This window comes from Hemicordylus capensis, chromosome 4 (genome assembly GCF_027244095.1).
Source record: "Hemicordylus capensis ecotype Gifberg chromosome 4, rHemCap1.1.pri, whole genome shotgun sequence".
Taxonomy (NCBI): Eukaryota; Metazoa; Chordata; class Lepidosauria; order Squamata; family Cordylidae; genus Hemicordylus; species Hemicordylus capensis.
Window position 1 is genome coordinate 150,395,916 of NC_069660.1, and position 24,796 is coordinate 150,420,711.

The following is a 24,796-nucleotide window of genomic DNA, read 5'->3' on the forward strand; positions in this document are numbered from 1 at the left end:
ATAATATGTGTGAACTACTTTGAACTCTTAAAACGTGCTAAGTATGAATACCTTCAGATTCATTTACTGAACTAAGCCATGCCTTTTGGAACTTTGGCAGTAGCAGCTATCATTAGTGAAGTAATCTTTTCCCAGCTGCATCACATCTGTATCAAAAGGGTGGGTGGGGTGCACGTCTCCTTGGATGAGCAAACTATAGCAAACTTTGTATAACACTTGCAGGCCCCTTGCTTGGCAAAACAATCAAGAATTTAATAAGGCAGGTGCTGTGAAAACATTAACACACACATATAGAGGAATTCACTAGGAGAAGCCAATATTTTATTTAAAAATTAAGTATTCTTGGGTGCCTATTGAATCAGGAACAGAAGTTAGAATTTCTTTTTGTTCCAAAAAGCTTTCCTTCTAAAAACACAGCCTTTAAGCCTAAACTGATGAAAAGGAGGCAGATTCTTGAATGCCCTCTTTGGATGCCCCTTTTTATTACAAAGAGGTCCACTTCAATGTCCTGGCAGTTCTCAAGGATTTTCAAAGCAGATGTTCAGCCTTTTCGTTGAACATTTTCAGACTAGTGTAGAAGCAGCCTGGAGCACACACAGCTGTATCATATCCCTATCGTCTCATACATCTCTTTCTTTTCTTCCTCCACTGTTTATGGTCCATGTCTTCAGTATCGTCAGGAGGGTCCGGCATTACAAAACCATCTGTCAGTTTGTAGTAGACTATCGTCGAGTCTGATTCAACTATAGCTAGCATGATGGACAGTGGGGAATCGGGCTTATCCTGCATCGTGTGCGCTCTCTTCATGATCTGTCTCATCCTGGGAAGAAAAGGGTGGGGGGAGAGAACCATAGTCAATCAGTGGTCATGCCTCTTTCATTGACTTCACATGAAGCTAAGCTGGTAAATAGACCAAGTTCATCATGGGGAAAATCACATGCATGGTTGCTATCAGATAAATCCAACAGTGGCAGGCAGCCTGTTTGGCCAGAGTGTCACTGGGGCTGCCACATTTCTTCTTTTTCTGGTAGGGCTCCTGTGCCTCTAAGCTTCAGGTTTAAAAGGTGCAGCTTTCCCCACCACTACGTCTCTATGCTGGGAAAGGCTGAAACTGTTACACTCTTCTTACACTGGAGTCATATTAGATAAGAAATCTGGCAACACTAATGTGGCAAAAGTCTAAGGTATGAGATGATGAGCTCCAGGAATGGCTCTAAAGTACACACATATTATGCCAAGTAAAATACTTGGTATCGTTGCAATAGCCACTGGTTTAGACAGGTTTCAAAGGAGACTGGACAAATTCATGGAAGATGTGTTTTGATAGACCTATTTGCCACAAAAGCTACATAGAACCTCCAAATTCAGAAGCAGTATAACTTTCAATACAAATTGCTGCAAGTTTGTCTTCATAACCTGGTTATGGGTTTTCCAGAAGCATCTGGCCAATCACTGCTGGAAACAGGATGCTGGATCAGAGGGTTGCTTGGCCTGCTCCCACAGGGCTCTTATATTAATTTTCCCCTAGTTTACTGAGCGAGGGAGCAAAGAGTAATGTAGCATGGGGAAGGAAGAGTGTCGGTCTGAGTCCAATGCTGTGGCTTAAAGCCACATCCACAGGTCCTGATACAAGTCCAGGAGTAGCGCAAAATTCTGTGTAATACCTATAGTAGTCACGCTTCCTTTAGAATAGGGGCCCCTAACCTTAGGTCGCCAGATGCTGGACTACAAATCTCATCTTCCCAGCCACAATAGCTAAAGGCTTGGGATGATGAGAGTTGCAGTCAAGCAACATCCAAGGATCAAGATTGGGAATTCTTGCTTTAGAAGTACCTTGATACCAGTACTCTAAAGTGACAACAGTGCTTACTAGTTGACTCTGCATTCAGACTTCAGTAGCATGCCACAGGACAAGAGGGAGTGCTGAGAAAAGCAAGTAAAGAAGCAGGGATAGGGGGAAATGCCCCATTTTGACAGGGGTTCTTTGGTCTATGAGCCACCTAATGGCGCAATGGGGAAATGACTTGACTAGCAAGCCAGAGGTTGCCAGTTCAAATCCCTGCTGGTATGTTTCCCAGACTATGGGAAACACCTATATCGGGCAGCAGCGATATAAGAAGATGCTGAAAGGCATCATCTCATACTGCGCGAGAGATGGCGATGGTAAACTCCTCCTGTATTCTACCAAAGACAAAGTTTATAGTACAACAAAGCTGAAGAAAATGGTAAAATGTAAATGGGAAGATGCTTAAGGTGCAAATGCCCCCATAACCATTCTAATGCAGAGCCTCAAAGAAAAATCTCCACTTGTTTTTAACAAGTCTCAAGTTGCAAACTTGTCTCCGCTGAACCCCATAGCTTAACTCCTGCAGCTAGGGTTAAACCCTCTGTGGACCATTTGGCCAGGAAGTCTTTTGCGGCAAAGTCAAAAGCTAGGTGTCCATAGCTAACTCCATAGGCTGGCTGCCATGTAGGAACTGATGATCCATGTAGGAACACAGATCTTAAGCATGAGAGGAAAGGTGTTGATTTGTCATTTCCAAGGAGATGACTAATAACTGTGGTCAAACTGAGCAAGGGTTAGTATGCAGGAAAAACCCTCCATAGAGATAATTACATCAAGCAAAGCTAGAGCATTCTCAAGGTAGAAATGGTAGGTCAGGTCTGCAGTCAGAATGCCCAGAACTTAAGACAGCTGGCGCGAGACAGGACGTTTCTAAGTCTTTCCAGCCAATCAGACCCCTAGGAAATTCAGCTGAAGGAAATTAAACTTAAGCTTTCTTTGATCTCTTTGAGAGGTGGGAAAGGTTTGTGTTGCAATACACCTACTGATTAGGAGTGTGCACGGAACCGCCAAACTGCGGTCTGGCAGTGGAGTGGGGGGTGGCTTTAAGAGCGGGTGGAGGGTCACAGAGACGCTTCACGTCTCTGTGACGTGCGCGCGCAAAGAACTTCTGGGAGTTTTGCAGAGCAGCAGCGGGGAAGGGGCGGCAGGGAGGTATCTTGCGCCCCAATTACTACTAAACTTACGGCGCCAGAACGAGAAAGAGGTGGGAGGAGTAGGTAAACCCTCCACCCGCTCTTAAAGCCCCCCACCCGAACCGGACCGCCCAGGTCCGGACCGTTCTGGAGACCTTTAGAATGGCCTCCGGACCAGTCCGGGCCCATCCCTACTATTGATCCAGAGGTGCTTGTTGGTGACCCAGTTTCCATGGGCACGAGCACATGATCCTTCCTCTACAGCAAGTAGGGCAGACTTTATTACTGTGGCCAAAAAGATGCCCAGCTGTAAATGGAGCCTCTCTCTGACTCCATGCTTAAAAGAATATTGGCAGGGATCAAAGGGAAGTCAAATGGAAAGTGACAGCGCATAAGGCAGCAGTCCAGAAGAGCTGTATCATTTCAGGCAACTCTGCAATTCTCATTTTACTGCTATATAAAATTTGTGCTTCATTCACACTAACCTCCCCGCCCACACACACAATTTACTGTGCAGTTCTATGCACAGTGGTAGTATAACAGGGAACGTTCTTGCTAGTTTACACTGCAAAGATATTCAAGTTATCACACTGAGCATGTTTCCTATGCAACCCCTAAGCAAGCTCCCCAATGGTCTGTGCTCGGTATCAATCACAAAGAAGGTGTCCGCCCACTTTGCAGGACTCCATGGCTGCCGGGGAGCCATGCTGCAAGCCCAGAGGGGCTGTGCCCTGCTACAGCTTCCCAAGCCTGGGCGACCGGACTGAGTGCCAGGCTGGGAAACTTGATTGGAACACCTTGATAACAGGGTGCCGACAGCAACAGATGAGCAGGGTGGGAGTGACAGGGAGGGCTATGACTGGGTGGAGCAGGGCCCAGGCAGGCCACAGGGAGAGGCAATAAAGGAGTACTTGAAGAGCAGTCAGGGTTAATAAAGGCCGGGTCAGGGTGGGAGACACAGGCGGGGCATGCGAGAGGGCCTTTAAAAAAAAAAAAAAAAGAGCACAACCAATGATGAGGGTGGTTGGTGATTGAGAGTGCTGTAGTCCAGTGTTCCCTCTAACAGGGATTCCCAGATGTTGTTGACTGCAACTCCCAGAATCCCCAGCCACAGTGGCTTTTGCTTGGGGGTTATGGGAGTTGTAGTCAACAACATCTGGGAATCCATTAGAGGGAACACTGCTGTAGTTCCCCAGTTGGGAGGCCAGCACAGAAACCAACCCACATCACAAGAGGAGCAATGGGGTGCTGTCAACGCCCCCCTCCCCTGAATCTGAGGCCCTGCCCAAAGGTCCTGGGCCCACCATACTCCAGACAACCCGCCTCAGTCGGACAGAGGGCTTGCACCAACTCACAGGCAAGGGAAACAATGAAAACTCTCAAAAAGTACAAAGAGACAATGCTATAACTGTCCTAATATAAAGTGCCTTGTGCAACAATGGCTCTTTAACAGAGCAAAAAAGAACTTAAAATATTAAAGTTATATAGTCATCCATTTGTAAGAATGTAGTATAAATCTAACTTCAGTATTTTTATTATATAAATGCTGCAAACACATGACAGCTGTCAACGAACAGCTAATCATTTACATAACAGTATCTAAAATTATCCTTAAAACAAGCTATCATGCAGAACAGTCCAATAAATAATTAAGGTCAGTCAGTCAATATCAGTGCTGGGATTATGTAGCAATAAGAACACTTAAGAGATATTTTAAATCAACTTCCCCGATGAAGTGCCCTTCTGGCTAAAATTGTATTTGAGCACTGCAGTATGAAAAAAGTCTCATTTTGTTGGTTTTCCAACTTTTCCCCATGTTAATGTTCCAGACAGCAAGAGAAAGCACCCCTTACTGAATGTAAGTAAATCCTTCAGAAAGGTGACAGAAAGCCTCCCTTCTAGCACCTAAAAGTTTCCCTTCAATAAAATCCCAACCATTTTACTCCCATTCCAAACAGCCATACACACAAGAACCTCTTACTCTCCTCTTTTTCTCGAGGCATTACAGAAGCTGTCTTTGTGGATTCGAGAGATGAATACAAATATGAAGGAAGTGATGCAGAGTATATATAGAATTCTAGATGGCAGATAATGTGCCATTCATCAAGACTGTAGATCAGGAACAAAATGGTGGTCCATGAACCAACTGAGATCCGTGCTGCGTTTTCATGAGGTCCCTGTGATGATGACAGTAATAAAAGATACTGAAGGAATATTCCCAAACAAATTGTGTGAAGATTTTTGAATCTCCTCCAATCTTACCAGGCCCCAAAGGAAGAAGGGCTCCAGTAGAAGGGCTGACCCAGGTTCAAATCCTCACTCAGCCATTAAGCTCACCGAGTGACCTTGAGCTAGTCTCCCCCCTCCCCCGCAATCACAAGGTTTTTGTGATAAGATGGTGGGGGGGGGGGACCAGGGGGAGAGATATGTGCACCACCATTACTTGGAGGAAGAGCAGGACAAAAATGTTGTTAATCATTTAGTAGCACTCTTCTCCTCAGCCAGCTTCACAGAAAGTCCTGTCAAAAATTAAGAGACAACTTTAGGTTCACAGATGCTGGGTTCCCCCTCTTCCTGCAAGCTCCCATGAAGTGAGCGGGACACTGGCTTCTGGCTACGTAAGCCAGTTGCTAGCCAGCCCCACAATGAATAGTACATTAAAAATCAACCCCTCCTGCACTCAGTGTATTGAACTTGAAGAATAAAGGTAAAGCATTGCTAAGTAGCAGATAAGTTCTAGGAGGACACATTTGTAATGCCTCAGATAGGTACAATGAGTTGGTCTCAGGAAAATTAACTATGCATTGCAAAGATACAATGAGTTGGTGCTGAAGATGCAATGGCTATTTCATTTGAAACACGTGTGCCAGCTGGTTGCCATCCATGTATCCATTCTCTGCTGCTTGATATGATTTATTTTAGAATACCATCCAAGGGAATACATCTCTGGAATGAAGGAAGTCTAAATCAGTGTTTCCGATGCCTCAAGGCATCATTACTGGAGCCAACATACCAAATTCCCTGATAAGTTCTATTTCTGCAGAAGCTTTTTTGTGAAAGGAACAGAGAAGGGAATCTGACTGTGAAGCTCTTCATCTGTAATTACACTGAAGGCATTGTATAACACATCTGCCATGAATGGAGACACTGACAAACTGCTATGCGTCAAGTCATTAGAACAATGCAAGCCTGCCAAGAAGATTTTCTACTTCAAACACACTGTGAGGCCAAATGCGGAAATACCACTGGAAGAGGAGCAGATGGCGATAGGGCCTCTTTCCAAATGGCGATAGGGCCTCTTTCCAAATGACCCCCTACTTTTCAACATTTATTCTTCTGAAAACCAGCTCTAACCTGTGCACCCATTAGTACACAGTACCAAGTAGAAGCCTAACTTAAAGAGTTATTACTAGTATTTATTATATCACTGAAGTTTTAATACAAGGACTGAAACTAGATAGCAATCCCAGAAGATTCCACTCCCCTTTTAATATGAAAAATAAAGAGTGTAGAAGGTAAAACAACTGCTCTTGGCTCAAACCTTGCACTTAAGCAAGGTTGAAGACTGCAGTTCTTAAGAGCCAAATGATAGGTCTTATTTGAAAAGCCCAGTTTATTACAATGAACATTTGAAAGCGACCTGTTGATGGCTTCTGGGCAGCGAGAGAAATGAGCTCATAGGCTATAGACACTGCCAGGACAAGATGTCAGTGTTATTGCAACTTTTATTTCCGCTCTGCTCAAAAAAGTATTTGAAAACAAGACATGGTTTTTATGTTAATCACTCAGGAATACCATTTGCGGTAATTGGAAGCCTTTCCTTGCAGAACCACCCTTTGCTCTGCTTTCCAACACAGAAGCAGAGGCTATAGATCGAACTAAGAAATCTGAGAGCAAAATCTCCCATGAATAGATCTGGTGTGAGAATATCCAGTCTTAATTTCTGAAAAAGCCTTCTTGCAGAATGCCAAGTCATTCTTTAGGCTTTTCTTCTCCTAAGAATGCAAACTAAAACATTCCTAGTTTCTTTCATTCTGTACTGTGTAGGCCAAGGCCAGAGTCTGACCAAAGAATGCTATTTTGTTATCAAGCTATTTTATTAGCAAGTGTCGAGGATAATCAAGAAGGTGGCGGGTTCCCATATTTATCTGACAGGGCTTCTTAGAACACATAATGGAAAAATAGGTGCATGCCTCTTTGCATGAATGAGGCAATTCATCTATACCAATTTGTACATGCAAGCCCAAATCACACTATCCTTCCCTCAAGAACAAGGAAGAAATGATATTATGCACAGAGGCCTGATTTGCACATGTCTTTATGCACTGCATATCTGCCTGAGCTAGCGAACATTTCTGAAAGGAAAAAACCTGCCTGGTCAAGGGAATTGCTGTTGACTGTGGCCCAGCTCTCACCAAGGGGCTAAACCTATGCCGGGATTTAATGTTTCTCCATACAAAAATAAAAAAGCCCTTGAACATAGAAAACTAGAATGACAGGAGAAGGCCAGACTACAACCTCTCTCTCTCCAGTATATAGCATTTTGTGTGAATGGATACTTTTTAAATAGATAAGCAGTCAGTCATACGAGCCCTCACTTGCAGTCTGGTGGCACAATCCAGATGCATGTTTACTATCTCAATGAGAAATAGATCTTACATCTATGATCACCTGTTTGATATAAACAAAGATCAGTATGTCAGTGTGTAGTCAGAAATGGTGGGCACGGTTTGTGGGGACAGAAAGTATTGTGTTTACCTGTCGTGTGTGCCTTTATTATTATTCTTTTTAAAAGCTAAATAAATTTTGCCTACAGTATGGGATGTGTGTTGGCAGTGGCGGGGGGAGGTGGACTGATGCAGAACAGCTGAATGTGTGTGCATTTTAAAAGGAAGGAAAACAGTCCTTCTTGGACTGGAGGACTGTAACATGTCAGAAAGCACCACCACCACCACTACTACTACTACTACTACTACTACTATACTGTTCAACAAAAAAGTTCTCAAAGTAGTTTACAAAGCTGGGGGGGAAGAGAAAATGATGGGGCTTACAGTCCCAAAGGGGCTCACCATCCAAAACCCCCCACAAAGGTAGATATCAGCAACAGCCACTGGCGGGATACTGTGCGGGGGTTGTAAGCATGTGTTGCATTCTTTCCCCAGGTTGTTGTTGTTGTTTTTAAACCTTTCACAAAGAAAACAATCACACCAGGAAGAAGGCTAGACTAGAATCTTCTTGTGAAGGAATGAGGCCTAAACCTCCTCTTTTTGTGTTACAGATTTCTATACTGCATATAGTAGTAAAGTATATAGTATAGTATTACCCCTGCTAACTTGACCACGAGGCACCTTTTAACGTGGTGATTCTCTTTATTTAGCAGGGGGAGAACAACTGGCCCTATCCATCCCCAGCACAGTACCTCCAGTGACTGTTGCTGGTGTCTATCATGTTTCTTGTAGATTGCAAGCCCTTTGGGGACAGGGATCCATCTGATTTATTTACTCCTACTACTACCCTGAGCCATTTTTGGAAGGGTGGTATAGAAATCGAATAAAAGGCTATACAGGGGTCAGTTGTTCACAGCTCCTGTTCTACAGTTTGGTTGGGGAGGGGAAAGGGTTAGGTTAACCTCTGGAGGAAAGAGAGGGTTTGATTTGATATGGTATGTTTAAAATAATGGAGGGAACTTGAGTTGTCCTAATTGGCTGGTTTAAAGAAATTGGGGGTGGGAGGGAATAAAAGGACACTTGCCTGCAGCAGAGAAGTAGTTGAAAAGTGGGAGAACTGAAGAGTTAAAGTCAGTTTAAGTTGGAGTCGGAGTTTGGCAGAGCCAGGAGAGAAAAGCTGAGGAGAGCTGCTGAAACTAAAGCTGAAAAAATCACTGGAAAAGTTAAGCTGAAAACTCTCTTGAGACCTGAATCACCCTCAAAGCAGCTGAAGGACCAGCCCAGAATTGAACCTCTAGTACTGGAAAGGAAGATCAAGACCTGAAAATGAGAAAGGGAAAAAGTCAGGCTTGCTCTGGAAGCTGATTGAAGATGCTTATAAGAAAACTCCTGTTAAGTACTATAAGTTAAGGAACAGTATAAGGTGCAGGTTAGACTGGATGTGTTTTTCTCATGTTTTGTTTGTTCCTTGGTTGCTTTTTTGTACTAAATTTTCCAAAAGAACTACTGTTGTATATTGAACGATACTAAAGTAAAAAATTTCACTTTCGATTTAATAAACTGTCACCTCTGTCTGTTTCCCCCACCCTAAGCTTAGAAGTCTTTCCACCCTACCGAGCTTTGAAAGAAACAGGTTTGGAAGGCTGTTTCAGTAGACACAGTCAGAGAAAATATACAAGTCTGCTTGGTGGCAGTGGTGAAGCTTAAGTTCACAGGGCTGGTTGAGAGCAGGCCATGACACTTCTATATGCTAATTTTCCGCAGGCAGGGGAGGTTTAAGACGAGGGAGTATTCAGCCCCCACCTGCATTGTGAAACTGTACAGTCACATGAGGACTTTTTCTGAACTTTATTGGTCAGCCTTCAGATTCTTATGAATCCATTCTGTGCCAGATACCGAGTTCTGTTTTAGGGTATACTGGATTATGAACAGTACTGTGCACAACATATTCTGCAGAAGTCCCACAGGAAGCTCACAGAAAAACTGGCACAAGATCTTAAGCAGAGTCATTTGGCAGATGGGGTCAAACTCAGACAGAGTAGGAGGTTGTTTTTTTTGGGGGGGGGGGCAGTCGCATTGTGTATTTGCCCTATTGGAAAGGCTGGTCACAAACTTAAATCAACACAATTCATTTATTCTTTGACATTCCAGGAACGGATCTCTCTCACTCAGATGACAGAAGTCAGGAGATATACTTCACATGAATAGGAACATATGAATGAAAAACCTGATGAAACATTAAGATGTGCACACAATATACTATCCCAGAGCAGTACAAACATGTTTCTGCACAGGTTTGCTGGCATCTACCTACACCTATATTTGACTAAAACCAAAATAGATCTGGAAACTATTCAAAGAGATCTACAATTTCTGAAGACAGTTCCCAGACTTGTCTACTCTATATTCCATAATTCCACAATTGCTCATACCATTCAAGAACAGGACCTTGTACTGGTACTGGATCCAGTAAACACCATCTGAAGAAAATAATCTCTTTATTACTATTTTTAAACTGGGTTGCATGCTGTCTATCTGGAAACAGCTCTTCAAGACTCCTACTAAAGCAGGAGATGAGGCAACGAAACCTTTCCCATGTAGTCTTTCCACAGTCATGTCATCTGCACCTCTCTTGCTGTGTAGCACACCTGCAAATCTGCTTGCCATAGCAGATGACATGTGGCAGACAAGATCATGGAATGAATATATGGGAAGAAACATTCCAGGTCTCCTGCTTCTCCTGAGAACTAAGCTATGTGTGGTGTTCAGTGTGGCAACTCAGTTTTTAAACTAAGGCCAAGAGGTATGGAAGTTCCTGTACTAAACACCTGAAAACTCTGATATAGTTATGTTCCACTCTAAAAAGGAAAAAAACCCAAAATATTTTTGTAATGGATAGAGTGATTCAAAGGATAGCCCTGAAAACACAATTGCAAAGAGTTGGCTGCAGATTGCTAAAAGAGAAGCTAGGCCTGACTATGCCTAAAGATATTTACAGTAAGTTTTGTAGCTTACTTAGTAGTTTTGCATTCTCTGAAGAGGCAGACAGATCAAGCAGAGGGTCCCCCAGGTGGCGAGTCACCAACTGAAAAACCTGTGGGTGAAGACTCCATTCTGAAGGGTCTGAGTCCCTGCAACAGCCAGTCCACCTGAAAGTTGAAGACTTCACTGACATGATGCACCAGGATGCAGTTCAGGTTAGTCTCTGCCCAGAAGATTATTGCAGATGCCGGGCGATCCAGGGATTTCGATCTCATGCCCCCTTGGCGGAAGATAAGTGCCTTTGTGGACACATTGTCCATCCAGATGAGCACATCGGTACCCACCAGTACATGAGAGAAGTTCTAAAGGGCCAATTGGACAGCTCAAAGCTCTAGCCAATTGAGACTGTGCTTCGCCTCCATCAGAGACCACCTGCCCTGTGCATGGAGATGCCCCCCCACCCCAACAGCCCGACAGGCTTGTGTCGGTGTTCACAAGGATCCTGCGAGGCTCAAAGAATGACTTGCCCTTGGAGTAGTTCTCTGGGAACATCCACCAATGTAGAGATTGAAGTAGGTGCCCTGGCAGGGGGGTGCACAATCGAGCCTTGCATGCTATTTGTGCCTGGTAGGGAACTAACACCCATTGCCAAGGACGCAGGTGGATCCTTGCCCATGAAACAGAGTCCACTGTAGACACCCTCAGTTCCAGCAGGCATGCCAGATGGAGAAGGTCCCCTGACCTGCTTGGGAGAAACTCCTTGGAAAGGGCTGTTATCAGCCTGTCTGGGGGGAAGAAAAAACCTCGCCCTGGAAGTGTCTAAAAGCACTCTGAAGTGTTGCAGGACCTGTGAGGGTGGCTCTTCTCTACGTAATGTCAGGTGTGATGCCCTCAAGGCCTCCCCCTCTGATCGTGCTTTGACCAGCAGATCGTCGAGATAATAGATGCTCACCCCCTATGGAACAGAGATGTTCCAAAGGCAGGATATTTAATAACTCATTGGGTCACAGCATGGATGCCCTAGACACAATGGAAGCTGCTGAATCTGCTATAGTGGCCATTGCCAAGGGCTCATGTGCTTTATGCATGGCCTCCTCGGCTTTCTTTTAAAGTGGAATTGCCATGCTTTGGCACCACCACCCAACTTGAGATGCCACTACTGGGGATCCGGTGGGGGGAACCTGAAATAAGTCCATAACATCCTCTTGGAAGTTGCAGGATCTTTTCATCATGGTATATGACGATTTAGAGGTGGAGGGTTTATCTCACTCCTGCTTGATAACGTTGATAAATCCCTCAGGCATGGTGGACCTGTCCACTGACACTGCAGAAGAAGGATGTTATGGACTGCAGAGGAAGGAAGCACTAGTGAACCCTTGGAAGGCTCTTCTGATTCTTCGCCTGAGATGCCTGAAAATCCAAGGCAGCAGTGGGTTGTGTGATAAGTGGCAGAACTTCCTCAGGCAACCTTAGTCTCTGGGCAGGAGTGCTAAGGGCTCATCATGAAATTCACCTTCCTCAGAAGAGGGGTCTTGGATCAAATCAGAGTCGTCTCTGGGAGCTGTGGGGCTATGGGGCCCAGTGGCTAATAAATGTCTGGTGACTCCACCCGACGATTCAGATGAAGGACAGAGGGAGGTGGATCTTGAGCTTTTGCCCTTGCTTTTTACTGAACACTTCCGTCTTCTTAAAGGTTCCGCCTCAGATGTGGAGGAGGAGGAGGAAGCAATGCCTGTGCTGTTTGTGTCCTCTCCACCTCCAAAAGCCTTGCGGTTGGCCTCAAAGACTTTCTTAAAGGCCACCACCATCTACACCTGCCAGTCAGGCACATTGCCAGGACCGCTGGTAAGTTTTGGTTGAGGATCTGTCCTGGAGGGGGAGTCTCTGAGGGGGCATTCAGTGGTCCCAAAGGGTTGGACTTGGGCCTCCCTGAGGGCAGGGTATCACTCACCAGTTCTTGGGTTGAAGCATCTCCCCGTTCCGAGTCTCCTCCACTCTCATCGCCACAGCCACTAATGGTGACCTCCTCCATTCCTTCCTGCAGCTCTCCCTGTTGGGTGGTGGGTGATGCCAGCAACAGGGTGTGGGAATCCATCTGCCTTGAATCAATGGGCTGCCCCTGCTGCGTCAGGAAGGTGGCAATGATGCAAAGGCCCAAAGACATGCACCATCCTGCTGGGGAGACTACCAGAGGCGGAAATAGTGTGATCAACTCTCTGCTGCTCCCTTGCCCCTCTGCCTATCGCACTTCCTCTGGCTTGGCGAGGATCAGCTCGGCTTCTTTTGACAGGCAGCTGGGGATCTTTGGAGCTTCCTGCTGGCTCTGCCTGGCTCAACCTTTCCATCTGGCAGCCAACAATGGGAGCAGCTGTGACCCAGAGGTGCCAGCAGAATTCCCTCCCTGAATTCCCTGTCAGGGAGGGCTTCCACGTGTTTGGTGGGATACACTGAGCACAGGGCATGCTGAGCCTGAAGACCAGCACCAGCACCTTTGATTCCTCCGCCATGGTGGAGAGGAGCAGAAAGAACAGGTTGCTTACCTGTAATTTATGATCACTGTGGGGATCCCATGGCCACTCACAACTGGGGTCTTCTGCGCCTGCACAGTAAGCCACAGAAGAATCTTTAGCTCCATTTAGGTGGACGCTGGCCCTTTAAGGCATAGTGATATCGGAGCCTTCAAAGGGTGCCCATAGTATAAGCAGAAGAGTGCTTCCCTCTCAGTTCATTCTCAGCCTCTGCTCATGCTGCCTTGGGAGGAATCTGCTCCTGTCCCTCGGGATTCCATAAGAGACTCAGAGATTATTCCAACCAATTTCTGGTATTTTGCGGGGCGGGGTGGGGGGCTGTTCTGTGACTACTCTCTTCTTACTGTTTGGACTGTTCAAAGGAATGGCACCACAAAGAGCAGTGAACAGGTCAGCAGAATGTAGAAGTAGATAAATGATTTTAATTTTAATCTTTTTTAAGCAGAGAAGAAGGAAACAAAAGCCAAATATTGGAGAGAAAACCAAGGAAAGAACAAGGTAAGTATCAGAAACAAGTATAAGATAGATCCAAAGTGAAAGAAAGGAGATGCAGGCACCTGAACTGGAGGCAACTGCAACTGGAGCAGAGGCAGGAAATAGACTGGAAGGAACTGCCCTCTGCAGACTTAAGGGTTTCTTCATTAGCATATTTCCTGCCTTCTAGAGCAAGTGGGATGGATAACCCACGATGAGTGGCCTCCCACACCAGCAGAGAAGCAGATATTTGCAAATTAATGTTCTCATCCCCACCAAATAATAAATAATAATAATAATAATAATCCCCCAGTGAGGCACTACCTTGATGTGGTTGTGGGGCTTGTGTGCTCTGAGGAAGGTGAGAGCTATGCCAGAGGTCCAACCATACTGGACAGGTCTCACCAGAGGAGCCAGACAAAGAGTGCCTCTCCCATCAACAATATGGTGAGACGTAACTTTAATAAATCTATACCAGATCAGTCGTCACCCGGGTTAACAAGGACCGTACCAGGTGCTGGAGTCCCTGGGCATCTGATGGCAAGTGGGCTACAGGACTCAGGATCTTCAGTTGAGCAACCAGGGCTGGAGACTGCAGGGTTACTGGAAGAAACGTCGCTTAACCAGAAAAAATATATGAAAAATGCCAACAAGGAATTAATGATCTGCTATTACAAGTCTAGTCCAACTAGAAGAGGTTATTTAAAAAGAAAGTACCAAATTTGGAAAGAGAAGCATCCAGATACAGAAGTAACAGAACAAAGGCTAGCAGACCAGAGAAGATTCATAATAAGAAATAAAGTATTCACAGGAGTTGAGCTGGAAGAACTGCAAAGAGCAACCCAGGCTCAAGATACAGAAGAAGAATTACCACCAACTGAAGAATTTGTTCAGGCGCAGGTGGAGGAGGTGTTGGAAATAGAGGATGCCACTGTTGCTGAACTGTTTCAAAATCAAAACCAGGCAACCTCCCCTTTGCCTTCACCTCAAAATCCTGAATGCTGTTTAACAGAAAAGCAACAAGAACTAAAGCAAAAAAATAACTGAGCACATGAACCAAACAACCACCAGGGTTCGACTTCCAGCTCTAAAAACAGTTGCCAAAAAACAACTTGCTCAGGTATTAAAAGATGTCAATGCTGCACTTGCAGAAATAACAACCAAGAATTTGCAAGAAACAAACCAACTAATGTACAGTGCAGCAACAATAACAACACAAGAGCTCGGATATAAGATCAGCGGACCTATAAAAAAGAAAGTAGTACATCACCTAAATGGAAGATTAGATTAGAAAATAAAATCGCCAGGCCTAGATCAGATGCTAGTAAATTGAAAGATATGAAAGACAAGAAGCTGAAGAATGAAAACACCAAACAGTATCTGATCCAAAAATACCACCTAGATTCAAGGAAAATCAGAGAAGTCCTAGAAATAATAAAGCAGCAAATAACAGCAGTGTCAAAGAAGATTAGCAGATACGAAGCCAGAATCACAAAACACAGGCAGAATCTCCAATTCCAGTCGAATCAGAGACGTTTCTACCAAAGCATAAAAGAAGAAACTGCAAGAAACCTAGAAACACCAAATAAAGAAGAAACAGTGCAATTCTGGGGGAAACTATGGGACAATCCAATAGATTATAATAAAAAAGCAGGCTGGATGAAAGAGGTCGAAAAATGTAACCAACAAATGCAAGATCTAATAATAACACCAGAATTAATAAGTGAAAGAGCAAAAAAAATTAAAAATTGGACTGCACCAGGCGACAATCAACTGCGTGGCTTTTGGCTTAAACACGTAACTAGCCTTCATAAACAACTATCAAAACAGTTCAATCACATTTTGCAAGGAGGTGATATTGAACAATGGCTAACAACTGGGAAAACTCATCTCATCATGAAAGACCCAGCAAAAGGTGCAGTTCCAAGTAATTATAGACCGATAACCTGTCTGCCAACCATGTTCAAATTATTAACTGGAATAATAGCAGATGAAGTAATGCAACACTTATTAGCTAATAAGCAGCTTCCAGTTGAACAGAAAGGAAATTGCCCGAACAACAGAGGCACAAAAGACCAGCTGCTGATTAACAAAATGATTTTAGAAAATTGCAAGAGAAGAAAAACAAATCTAAGTGTTGCATGGATTGACTACAAGAAGGCCTTTGACTCATTGCCTCACACATGGATACTAAAATGTTTAGAAACAACTGGTGTCAGCAAAAAAAATCAGATATTTATTAAAAAAGCAATGAGCATGTGGAGTATACAGGCAACAATCAATGGTGAGACACTTGGACAGGTTAGCATTAGAAGAGGCATTTTCCAAAGGGACTCACTATCACTATAGTAATATCACTATTACTGTTTGTAATCGCCATGACTGCACTTTCACAAATACTAAACAAAACATGCCTCGGATACCAAACATCAAGTAAAATAAACCATCTGCTGTACATGGACGATCTGAAGTTGTATGGAAGGTCCCAGTCAGAAATTGAATCACTGCTAAACACTGTACGTATATTCAGTAGCGATATAGCAATGGAGTTTGGACTAGACAAGTGTGCTGCATTAATAATGAACAGAGGAAAAATAACAAAAACACTAGGAATAGAACTGCCCAATGGAAGCAACATCAAGAACCTGGAAGAGAAAGAACATTACAAATACTTGGGCATTCTCCAGGCTGATAACATTGCACACACTGAAGTTAAAAGAAAAATTGGAAGTGAATACATAAGGAGAGTTAGAAAAATCCTCAAGTCCAAACTCAATGGCGGGAACACCATACAAGCCATTAACACCTGGGCTATACATGTTATCAGATATACTGCAGGAATAATAGACTGGACCCAGGCAGAGCTAGAGTTGCTAGATCATAAGACCAGGAAAATCATGACCATCAATCATGCTCTGCACCCCCGTGGTGATGTAGACAGGCTATACCTCTCTCACAGCTCAGGTGGAAGAGGAATGCTGCAAGTCCATCAAACAGTAGAGGAGGAGAAAAGAGGCCTTGAAGAATATATAAAGGACAGTGAAGAAAATGCACTTCAAATGGTCAATAACAAAAAACTATTCAACATCAATGAAAGAAAGCAGGCCTACAAGAAAGAACAAGTCAAGAACCGAGCAGAAAAATGGAAAAATAAGCCACTGCATGGTCAATATTTGCACAATATAAGTGGAAAATCAGACATCACCATGACCTGGCAATGGCTTAAGAATGGCAACCTGAAGAAAGAAACAGAGGGTTTAATACTGGCTGCACAAGAACAGGCACTAAGAACAAATGCAATAAGAGCAAAAGTAGAAAAATCCACAACAAATAGCAAATGCTGCCTTTTTCAAGAAGCAGATGAAACAGTGGACCACTAATCAGCTGTTGTAAAAAGATCGCACAGACTGACTACAAACCAAGGTGTGTCAGGGTAGCAGGGATGATACACTGGAACATCTGCAAAAAATACAAGCTACCTGTAGCCAAAAATTGGTGGGACCATAAAATTGAAAAAGTTGTAGAAAATGAAGATGCAAAAATATTATGGGACTTCCGACTACAAACAGACAAACATCTGCCACACAATACACCAGATATCACTGTAGTCGAGAAGAAAGAAAAACAAGTGAAAATAATTGACATAGCTATACCAGGGGATAGCAGAATAGAAGAAAAAGAAATAGAAAAAAATCACCAAATACAAAGATCTACAAATTGAAATTGAAAGGCTGTGGCAGAAAAAGACCAAAATAATACCAGTGGTAATCCCACTGGCGCCCTAGGTGCAATTCCAATACAACTTGAAGAGCACCTCAACACCATAGGGGCCACAGAAATCATCATCAGCCAATTACAAAAAGCAATTTTACTGGGAACAGCCTATATTCTGCGACGATATCTATAACAACATTGACAATAAAATTCTGGCATCCCAGGTCCTTGGGAAGGACTTGATGTCTGGATAAAACAAACTAGTCAATAACACCTGTCTGACTGTGTAAACAACAACAACAACAAATAGATGATGATGATGATGATGCAGCATTTATATCCCACTCTTCCTCCAAGGAGCCCAGAGCAGTGTACTACATACTTGAGTTTCTCCTCACAAAAACCCTGTGAAGTAGGTTGAGAGAGAAGTGACTGGCCCAGAGTCACCCAGCTAATATCATTGCTGAATGGGGATTTTAACTCGGGTCTCCCTGGTCCTAGTCCAGCACTCTAACCACTACACCACGCTGGCTCAAAATCAAAACCAAAACAAAATCAGTGTTGGTTTTGAATGTTAGTGGGTGACAACCATCCTATTTTGGTTGCTACCCACCAAAGCTAAGGGGGACCCCAAAGTGTACCTCTGATAAGGGTCTTGGCAGGCTCACATGGGAGAAAGCTGTTGTTCAAATACCCTGGGTCCCAGGCCATTTAGGACTTCATAGGTTAAAACCACTAGTTAGAGGGGCAGACACAAACCAAGAACCAGCAAAGATCTTTTAACACTAGCAAGATATGGTCCATCTAGCAAATCCCAGTTCATAACCTGGCTGTCACATTCTGAGCTGCTTAAGTTTCCCAACCGTCTTTTAAAGCACAGCACCTATGGTTTCAACAGGTATTGTAAAGCAAAATTGCAGCATCAAAACAGCCCTAACTACTGCCACCCCCATTCTGTTGAGCTCAAAACCAAACTCTTTGCAGATAGTCACTCACCTCTCATGACTGAATGGTACATGGACTGGAGTTGGCACCACTACTTGTAAATCCGCCACTTCTCTCTCTCGTCCATGGAGACATACAAGCTGGAATTCCACTAACCCAATGTAGGACACTTCATGCCAGTTTCTAGCTGGATGGGTGTATCAGAAAGAACAAAGAGAGCATGAACTAAAACAAAAGTAATTAGTCCATAGTTCATACCGAAATAATATTCTAACCTCTCCGAACGTTTGGCCTGAGTACTCTTCCTCCCCTTCTGCAAAGGGGAGGGAAGGATTCTACTTCTGATTCTGGTTTCAACACAAGCCAGGGTTCACTGTGCCACCCAAATGTGGCAAATCCTGGCTTGTTCTAACCAGAGGCTGAAAACTGGAATTGAATCTCTATTTTATATTCTTGCTTGTTTTCAAACTCTGGCTAGAAATAAGCCAGGATTTAGAGATTATGGTGAATCCTAGTTTGGTTTAAACCATCCTCCTTCTACCCCTTGCACATGAAGGGGAGAAGGGAATGTGTAACCTTAAGGACTGAGAACTTCATGCAGAACCATCCTGGTTCCACATAGGGATGTTCACGGAACCAGTTTGGCGCTCCTTTTCTAGAGTGCCAAACCGGTTCAAAGGTCCTGCGTTCGAGCCGGTTTTGGGGGGATCAACTTAAGTGACAAGGAAGGTGCTTCCTACCTGCCCATCCCCCTGCCAGCGCTCTCCTAAACAGCTTGGGTGCTTACAGCCGTGTTCAGCATCACCACGCTCATGGCTGAAGCATACGCACATGTGTCAGCCATGGGTGTGGCGACGCTGAACAGGGTTGCAAGCAGGAACACTGCAGCCCCGTACCCATGCTGTTTAGGAGAGTGCCGGTGGGGGGAAAGCAGTGGAGCAAGGATGGGCAGATAGGAAGCACCTTCCCTGTCCCTTAAAATGATCCCCAGCCCTCCCGGGAATACACAGACTGGTTCCATGCACATCCCTAGTTCCACATGGCATCTAAACCAGGCCAGTGGTTTACCCAAAGGCCACCAGGTGAGCTTCATGACTGAGTAGGGATGCAAGGCAGGTTCTCCCTGATCCAAGCCCAATTCTTTCCCCACTACATCACACAGGTGGTGGGGGAAAAAATGAGTGGTGGAAAAAACATAGATGGCGTACAAGAGAGAAATTGCTTGTGTAGATGAAGAACAGTGATAATCATGTAAGAGGTTAAACTACGAAATGAAAACAATAAGGTGGTCCTGTTCAATACCAGCTATATTTACATATGTAAATATGTTCTCTCTAAGAGCATAAAATAGTGGCAACAACTACTGTACAAATGATACCAACAAGAACATTATGCAGTTATAGTTCTAACTGTATAGAGGAAGCATACAGTGGGGTATTGAGACTGCACCCACCTACCCCTGGGCCCACCTAAAACACATTGGATGGAGTAAGTGCCACATATGTATTGGTCTCTGGTTCATATGGGGACTACAGTATCCACTGCCCAGGGATGAGGCATGCCTGGGGACAGGGGTGCCGCAGAGCATGCAGGATCCCAATCCACAGCCTCAAACAAGCTCAAGCCGCACCTGCAGAAGGCTCAAAATTTCTTCTAGCAGGAGAAGTGCATTGTTGGCACTTGTTTCAAACCAGAACGTATGCCTTAACGGTTTGGTTTTTTTAAATTATTTTACAGGCTGCCCTTGATAGTACCTCCATAAACTTACCTTCTAAGAGGTCTAAGTAAACTAAGAAAGCTGCATACACGCTGCTGCTGTCAGCCACATCTAATGACATCATCCTTGTGAGCTGAAATACACAGAAGGAAGCAAGGGGGGGTTAAAAGCTACGATGGGAGGAGGGGTGGCGCACACTGCAAGCAACACAACCCAAGCAGAACATCAATCCACCATTTTTGGAAGTGTTTTCCAACGGACTCCAGGGACATTTGGCAGAATTCCAAAAAAAGCACCCCACACCCACACTCTTTCAAGCACTGGTGGTGGTGGTGTTTGGCGGGGGGCGCTGTTAAAGGAGTTACTGCTAGATAACGCCTATTAAAAGGCTTACAGATTGTGTTTTAGAAGGTAAATAAAACTGTTCTATAAAAGCAGTAGTGGAGATCCTGTGTGTGTGTGTGTGTGTGTGTGTGTGTGTGTGTGTGTGTGATCATTAAAGAGCACATATTGTTCATAAAACAAGTTTAGTTCTGTCCTAAATCTTCTGGGTAGGAACAGCCTCATTTCTGTGGTTTGTAGCAGCACCTGACATAGAGCAGTACCTTATGATGTGGGTGGCTATACCCGAATCCAAAGCTGGAATGGGTGTTTTCGAATACAGAGCTCTGCTGGAACTAGGGGCTAGAGCCAGAAGCATAGCAGACATACGGTATTGCTCAGTTGACCAGGAAAGGTCAGAAGGTCATATTAACACCCCTTTCTCCCGTTCTTCTTTTGGGCCTGAAGAGTGCTCCAAGCACCCTACAAGGTGCCCAATCTTAGACAGATTGCTAGGTTAAGGCATAGCCTCCACCCATGAAATTCCTGAATTAGCAGCAGAATTAGATTACTGGAACTACAGAAGTGTCAAATAGTGGTATTGCTAGGGACATGTGACAAGTTCTATCTGTACATGCACAGTATTAGGCCTCAACCAATCTATACAGGGCTCGATGTCTTCTGTATATTAAAAATTAAAACGAAAAAGCTAAGTATTTGAGTTGCAATGTTAGCATTTTATAAGCTTGAATGAGTTAATACTTTTTTATACCTCCGATTGTTTGTATTAGGCAACCAGAGAAATAAGCTCTCTTTTAACACACCAAACTCCTAAGAGGGTTATTACAGTTAAACTCACATCAGCACATGGAATTCTGCATCCTGGCAAAAATATATAATTGTTGTTCTAACCCAGACAGAGAGCTGTTGTAGAGAGCTACTTGATTCCTATACCAATAAGATTTAGTCTATTAAAAGTTATTGCTGCACTAATTCCTGGACATATCTGAACTGAACACTGAATTTTCTGATGCTTCATGGATTCTGTGCGGCCTAATTCTAAATATGGTTTCTATGTGAATGTGGCTTTCAAGACTCACTGAAGTCAGCCGGACTTCATAAGAGGAATCTCAGCTGGCATCTAAAGGTGGGGCGGGGGCGTGTTTGAAAGATCTTTGATCATTCAGGATTCCTGTTCATGGGGAATACATGGGTACGGCTCCTTTCTCAAGAAAGCTGAATGTATGTCCGCTGGTGAGCATGGCCAGTGAGTTTGTTGAGCTACGTTGCCAGCAAGCACAGTGTTGCTATCCCTCTCAATGTTCAGTAAACACATTTTACACTCCCGGTGTAAAATTACATTAGAGAACTACAGAGCACAACCAGGGAGTGGCTCCTAGTAGGGATGTGCACAAACCTGTTTGGAGGCCCTTTTACGGGCCTCCGAACAAGTTTGAATACTGGGGGGGTTCAAAGTTCGAAGGCAGGGTGTGTGTGTCTCACTTTAAGGGTAGGGGAGGATGCACTTACCCCGCACTCCGCTTTCCCCCCACCGGTGCCCGGTATTTTATACGTCCTACAGGGCGGCAGTGTACTTCCCTACCGCCCAGTTTGCTTTCCAGCCAGAAATGGCTGGAAGTAGCTGGCAGGTACTCGCTCGCCGGCTACTTATTTTATTTATTTATTGTTACATTTATATACCGCCTTTCATTAAAAACAATCCCAAGGAGCGTTTCATTAAAAACAATCCACTTCTGGCTGAAGAGCAAACGAGGCAGCAGGGAAGTACGCTGCCACCCCGTAGGACGTGTAAAATACTGGGTGCCGGTGGGGGGGAAGCGGAGGGAGGGATAATTGCACCCTCCCCTGCCCTTAAAGTGAAACACCCCCTGCCATTGAGACACCCGCGCCTTGTTCCGTGCACATCCCTAGTTCCTAGACAGGGGTGTGAATCCTTTGATTTCCAAAATTTATTTCTTGGCTACATTCTTTTAATTTGCTGTGTCACATGCCTGGAATACCCACCCACCATTAATCCAATTGGCTTCTAGTTTTCCTGTATTTAAGAAGCTATGGGAAATTCATATTTCTGTTTTCAGATTTCCCCATTGACATTTGGCACATTGTGCATCTTAATTCCATTTCCACATCTATAACTAGACTGCAGCCTGTGGACAGGGACATCTATCTTTTATTTCTTGTATGGCACTAAGGATAGAGCACAGAATAAGTAACAATAATCTCTACTAACTGGGCAAAGATGCACTTTTTAAAACAGTGGCACAGTCTTATGGGGTAGCAATTGTCCCTATTCAACTCAGCATAGTGTCCCTCCCAGGGCTGTGGCTGGCATCTCCCTTGCGTTTCGTTTTTATATTGTGAACCCTTTTGGGATAAAGAACCATTTTCTGATTCCTTTTGCTATTGCAACTGTTTAGAGAACTTTTGTTGTTGTCATTAAGCAGTAAATAATATTGCTGATAAAATTCCTTTTCATCAGGAAATGGCATATCTTCCCTAAATGCCTCCTTGGAGGTGGTAATGAACTGGATGAGGGATAACAAACTGAAGTTGAATCCAAATAAGACAGAAGTACTGGCTCTGGGGGTCGGGATCCGAGAGATGGTTTAGATCTGCCTGTTCTGGGATGGGGTTACACTCCCACTGAAAGATCAGGTACGTAGCTTGGGAGTGCTCCTGGACCCAAAACTCTCCCTGGTTTCTCAGGTTGAGGCAATGGCCAGGAGCACTTTTTATCAGCTTTGGTTAATACGTCAGCTGTGTCAATTTCTAGAGGTGAATGACCTTAAAACAGTGGTACATATGCTGGTAACCTTCAGACTTGACTACTGTAGTGTGCTCGTGGGGCTGCCTGTGTACGTAGTCTGGAAACTACCATTGGTACAGAATGCGGCAGCCAGATTGGTCTCTGGGACAACATGAAGGGACCATATAACACCGGTTTTAAAAGAACTGCACTGGCTGCTGATATGTTTCTGGGTGAAATACAAAGTGCTGGTTATTACCTATAAAGCCCTTAATGGCGTAGGACCAGGCTATTTAAGACAGCGCCTCCTTTGTCATGAACCCTCCCACCTTTTACAATATTCTGGAGAGGTCCCCCGGGGCTTTGGAATATGCTCCCTGCTGAAATAAGAGCATCTCCTTCTCTGTTTGTTTTCAGGAAGACTTTCAAGATTTTCCTGTTCTTGCAAGCTTTTAATTAGAATTTTAATAATTTTAATAATTTGTTTTATATTGTTTTTATCATGTTGTATGTATTTTAACTTATGACTTTAATGCTGGGAGTTGTACACTGCCTAGAGATTTACATATCAGGCAGTATAAAAATATAATTAAAACAAACAAACAAACAAAACAAACTTGCAGCAAGCAGCTACATAGCATTCATTTGCTCTCTCCTGGAACATACCCCTTAACACATGATCCATTAAAAAGTCCCCCACCCTTTATATATACAGATTCATATAGGCCAGTAATTTCACTAGCACAAAATAGTAGGATTATCACTATTAGCATACACCAGCTATAATCAGATGAATGGCTATATGGCCACCATAGGATAGACACTCTCCCTGCAGTCTCCATCTCTGCAAACTTTTGTTGTTAATAAAAATATAGAAAGGCATTATTTTGACTTCTTGCTGCAGGTGTAAAATCTGCTATGACCAGCACCACACTCAGCACACGTTTAAAAACACCGTTCCCTTTTTGTCTGAGGTGTCAGCTTATTTACATTGAAAGCTTGCAGGCAGAGTTCCGGTTTCTATAATATGTGTTGTTTAAGACATATCATTGCTGTTACTACTACTTCATAAGCTGTGGCTCCAGGTAAGTCTTTTCTCGAAGGAATTAGAGCCATCTCCCCTAGCTGTTGATTAGAAAGAAAGAGGCTTGCAGCAACAATATAACACACCTCAATACAGCATACAACAAAACATTAGCTCCAGTGCATCTCCACGCTTTTTAAGAGGACATAGTTGAGCGAGGAAGCCCAACCAAGCAGCACAAAAAAGAAGAGAGGTTACTTCACGTATAGATGGTTATTTCGCCCTCACTTCATTCCTGCAGCCATCAAGCAAAGGGGGGGGGGGGGCGCGTAGCAAAGCATATTCGCAGCACCCTACAAATATGTGCCTTGCAAAGGGAGCAATATACCAAAATCGGGGATTTCTTTCCCGAGGGAGCAAGCCGTGATTTCCCAGCCGCATGTAACTAACCGTAGGATGAGTAGCCAGCCAGTTCCTTTGCAGTGCCCATTTCCCAGGCTTTGGAGCTTCTTCCTCCTCCTGATCATACACCCTGGAGCTCTCCGCTGATGAAACACTGCCCACCACTGTTGCATGCCCGGAGCTGCTCCCTGCTGCCTCCATACCCAACTCTCATGTCATTCAGCTTCGTGCCACTTGGTGTCCCACCAATGAAGGTCCGGTTAGGAACGTCTTCAG

At 44.1% G+C, this 24,796-nt stretch overlaps 1 protein-coding gene across 1 annotated transcript; it reads right to left on the bottom strand.

The window, feature by feature from the left end:
* Positions 1-299: 299 nt before the first annotated feature.
* TSEN15 (tRNA splicing endonuclease subunit 15) lies at positions 300-24,783 on the bottom strand. Its single transcript, XM_053248016.1, has 4 exons — positions 24,569-24,783; positions 20,058-20,139; positions 18,341-18,476; positions 300-820 (listed from the first exon to the last, which is right to left on the bottom strand). Exons 1-4 carry the CDS (start codon positions 24,719-24,721, stop codon positions 613-615), a joined length of 579 nt encoding a protein of 192 aa, XP_053103991.1. The 5' UTR covers positions 24,722-24,783; the 3' UTR covers positions 300-612.
* Between the last annotated feature and the right edge of the window lie 13 nt (positions 24,784-24,796).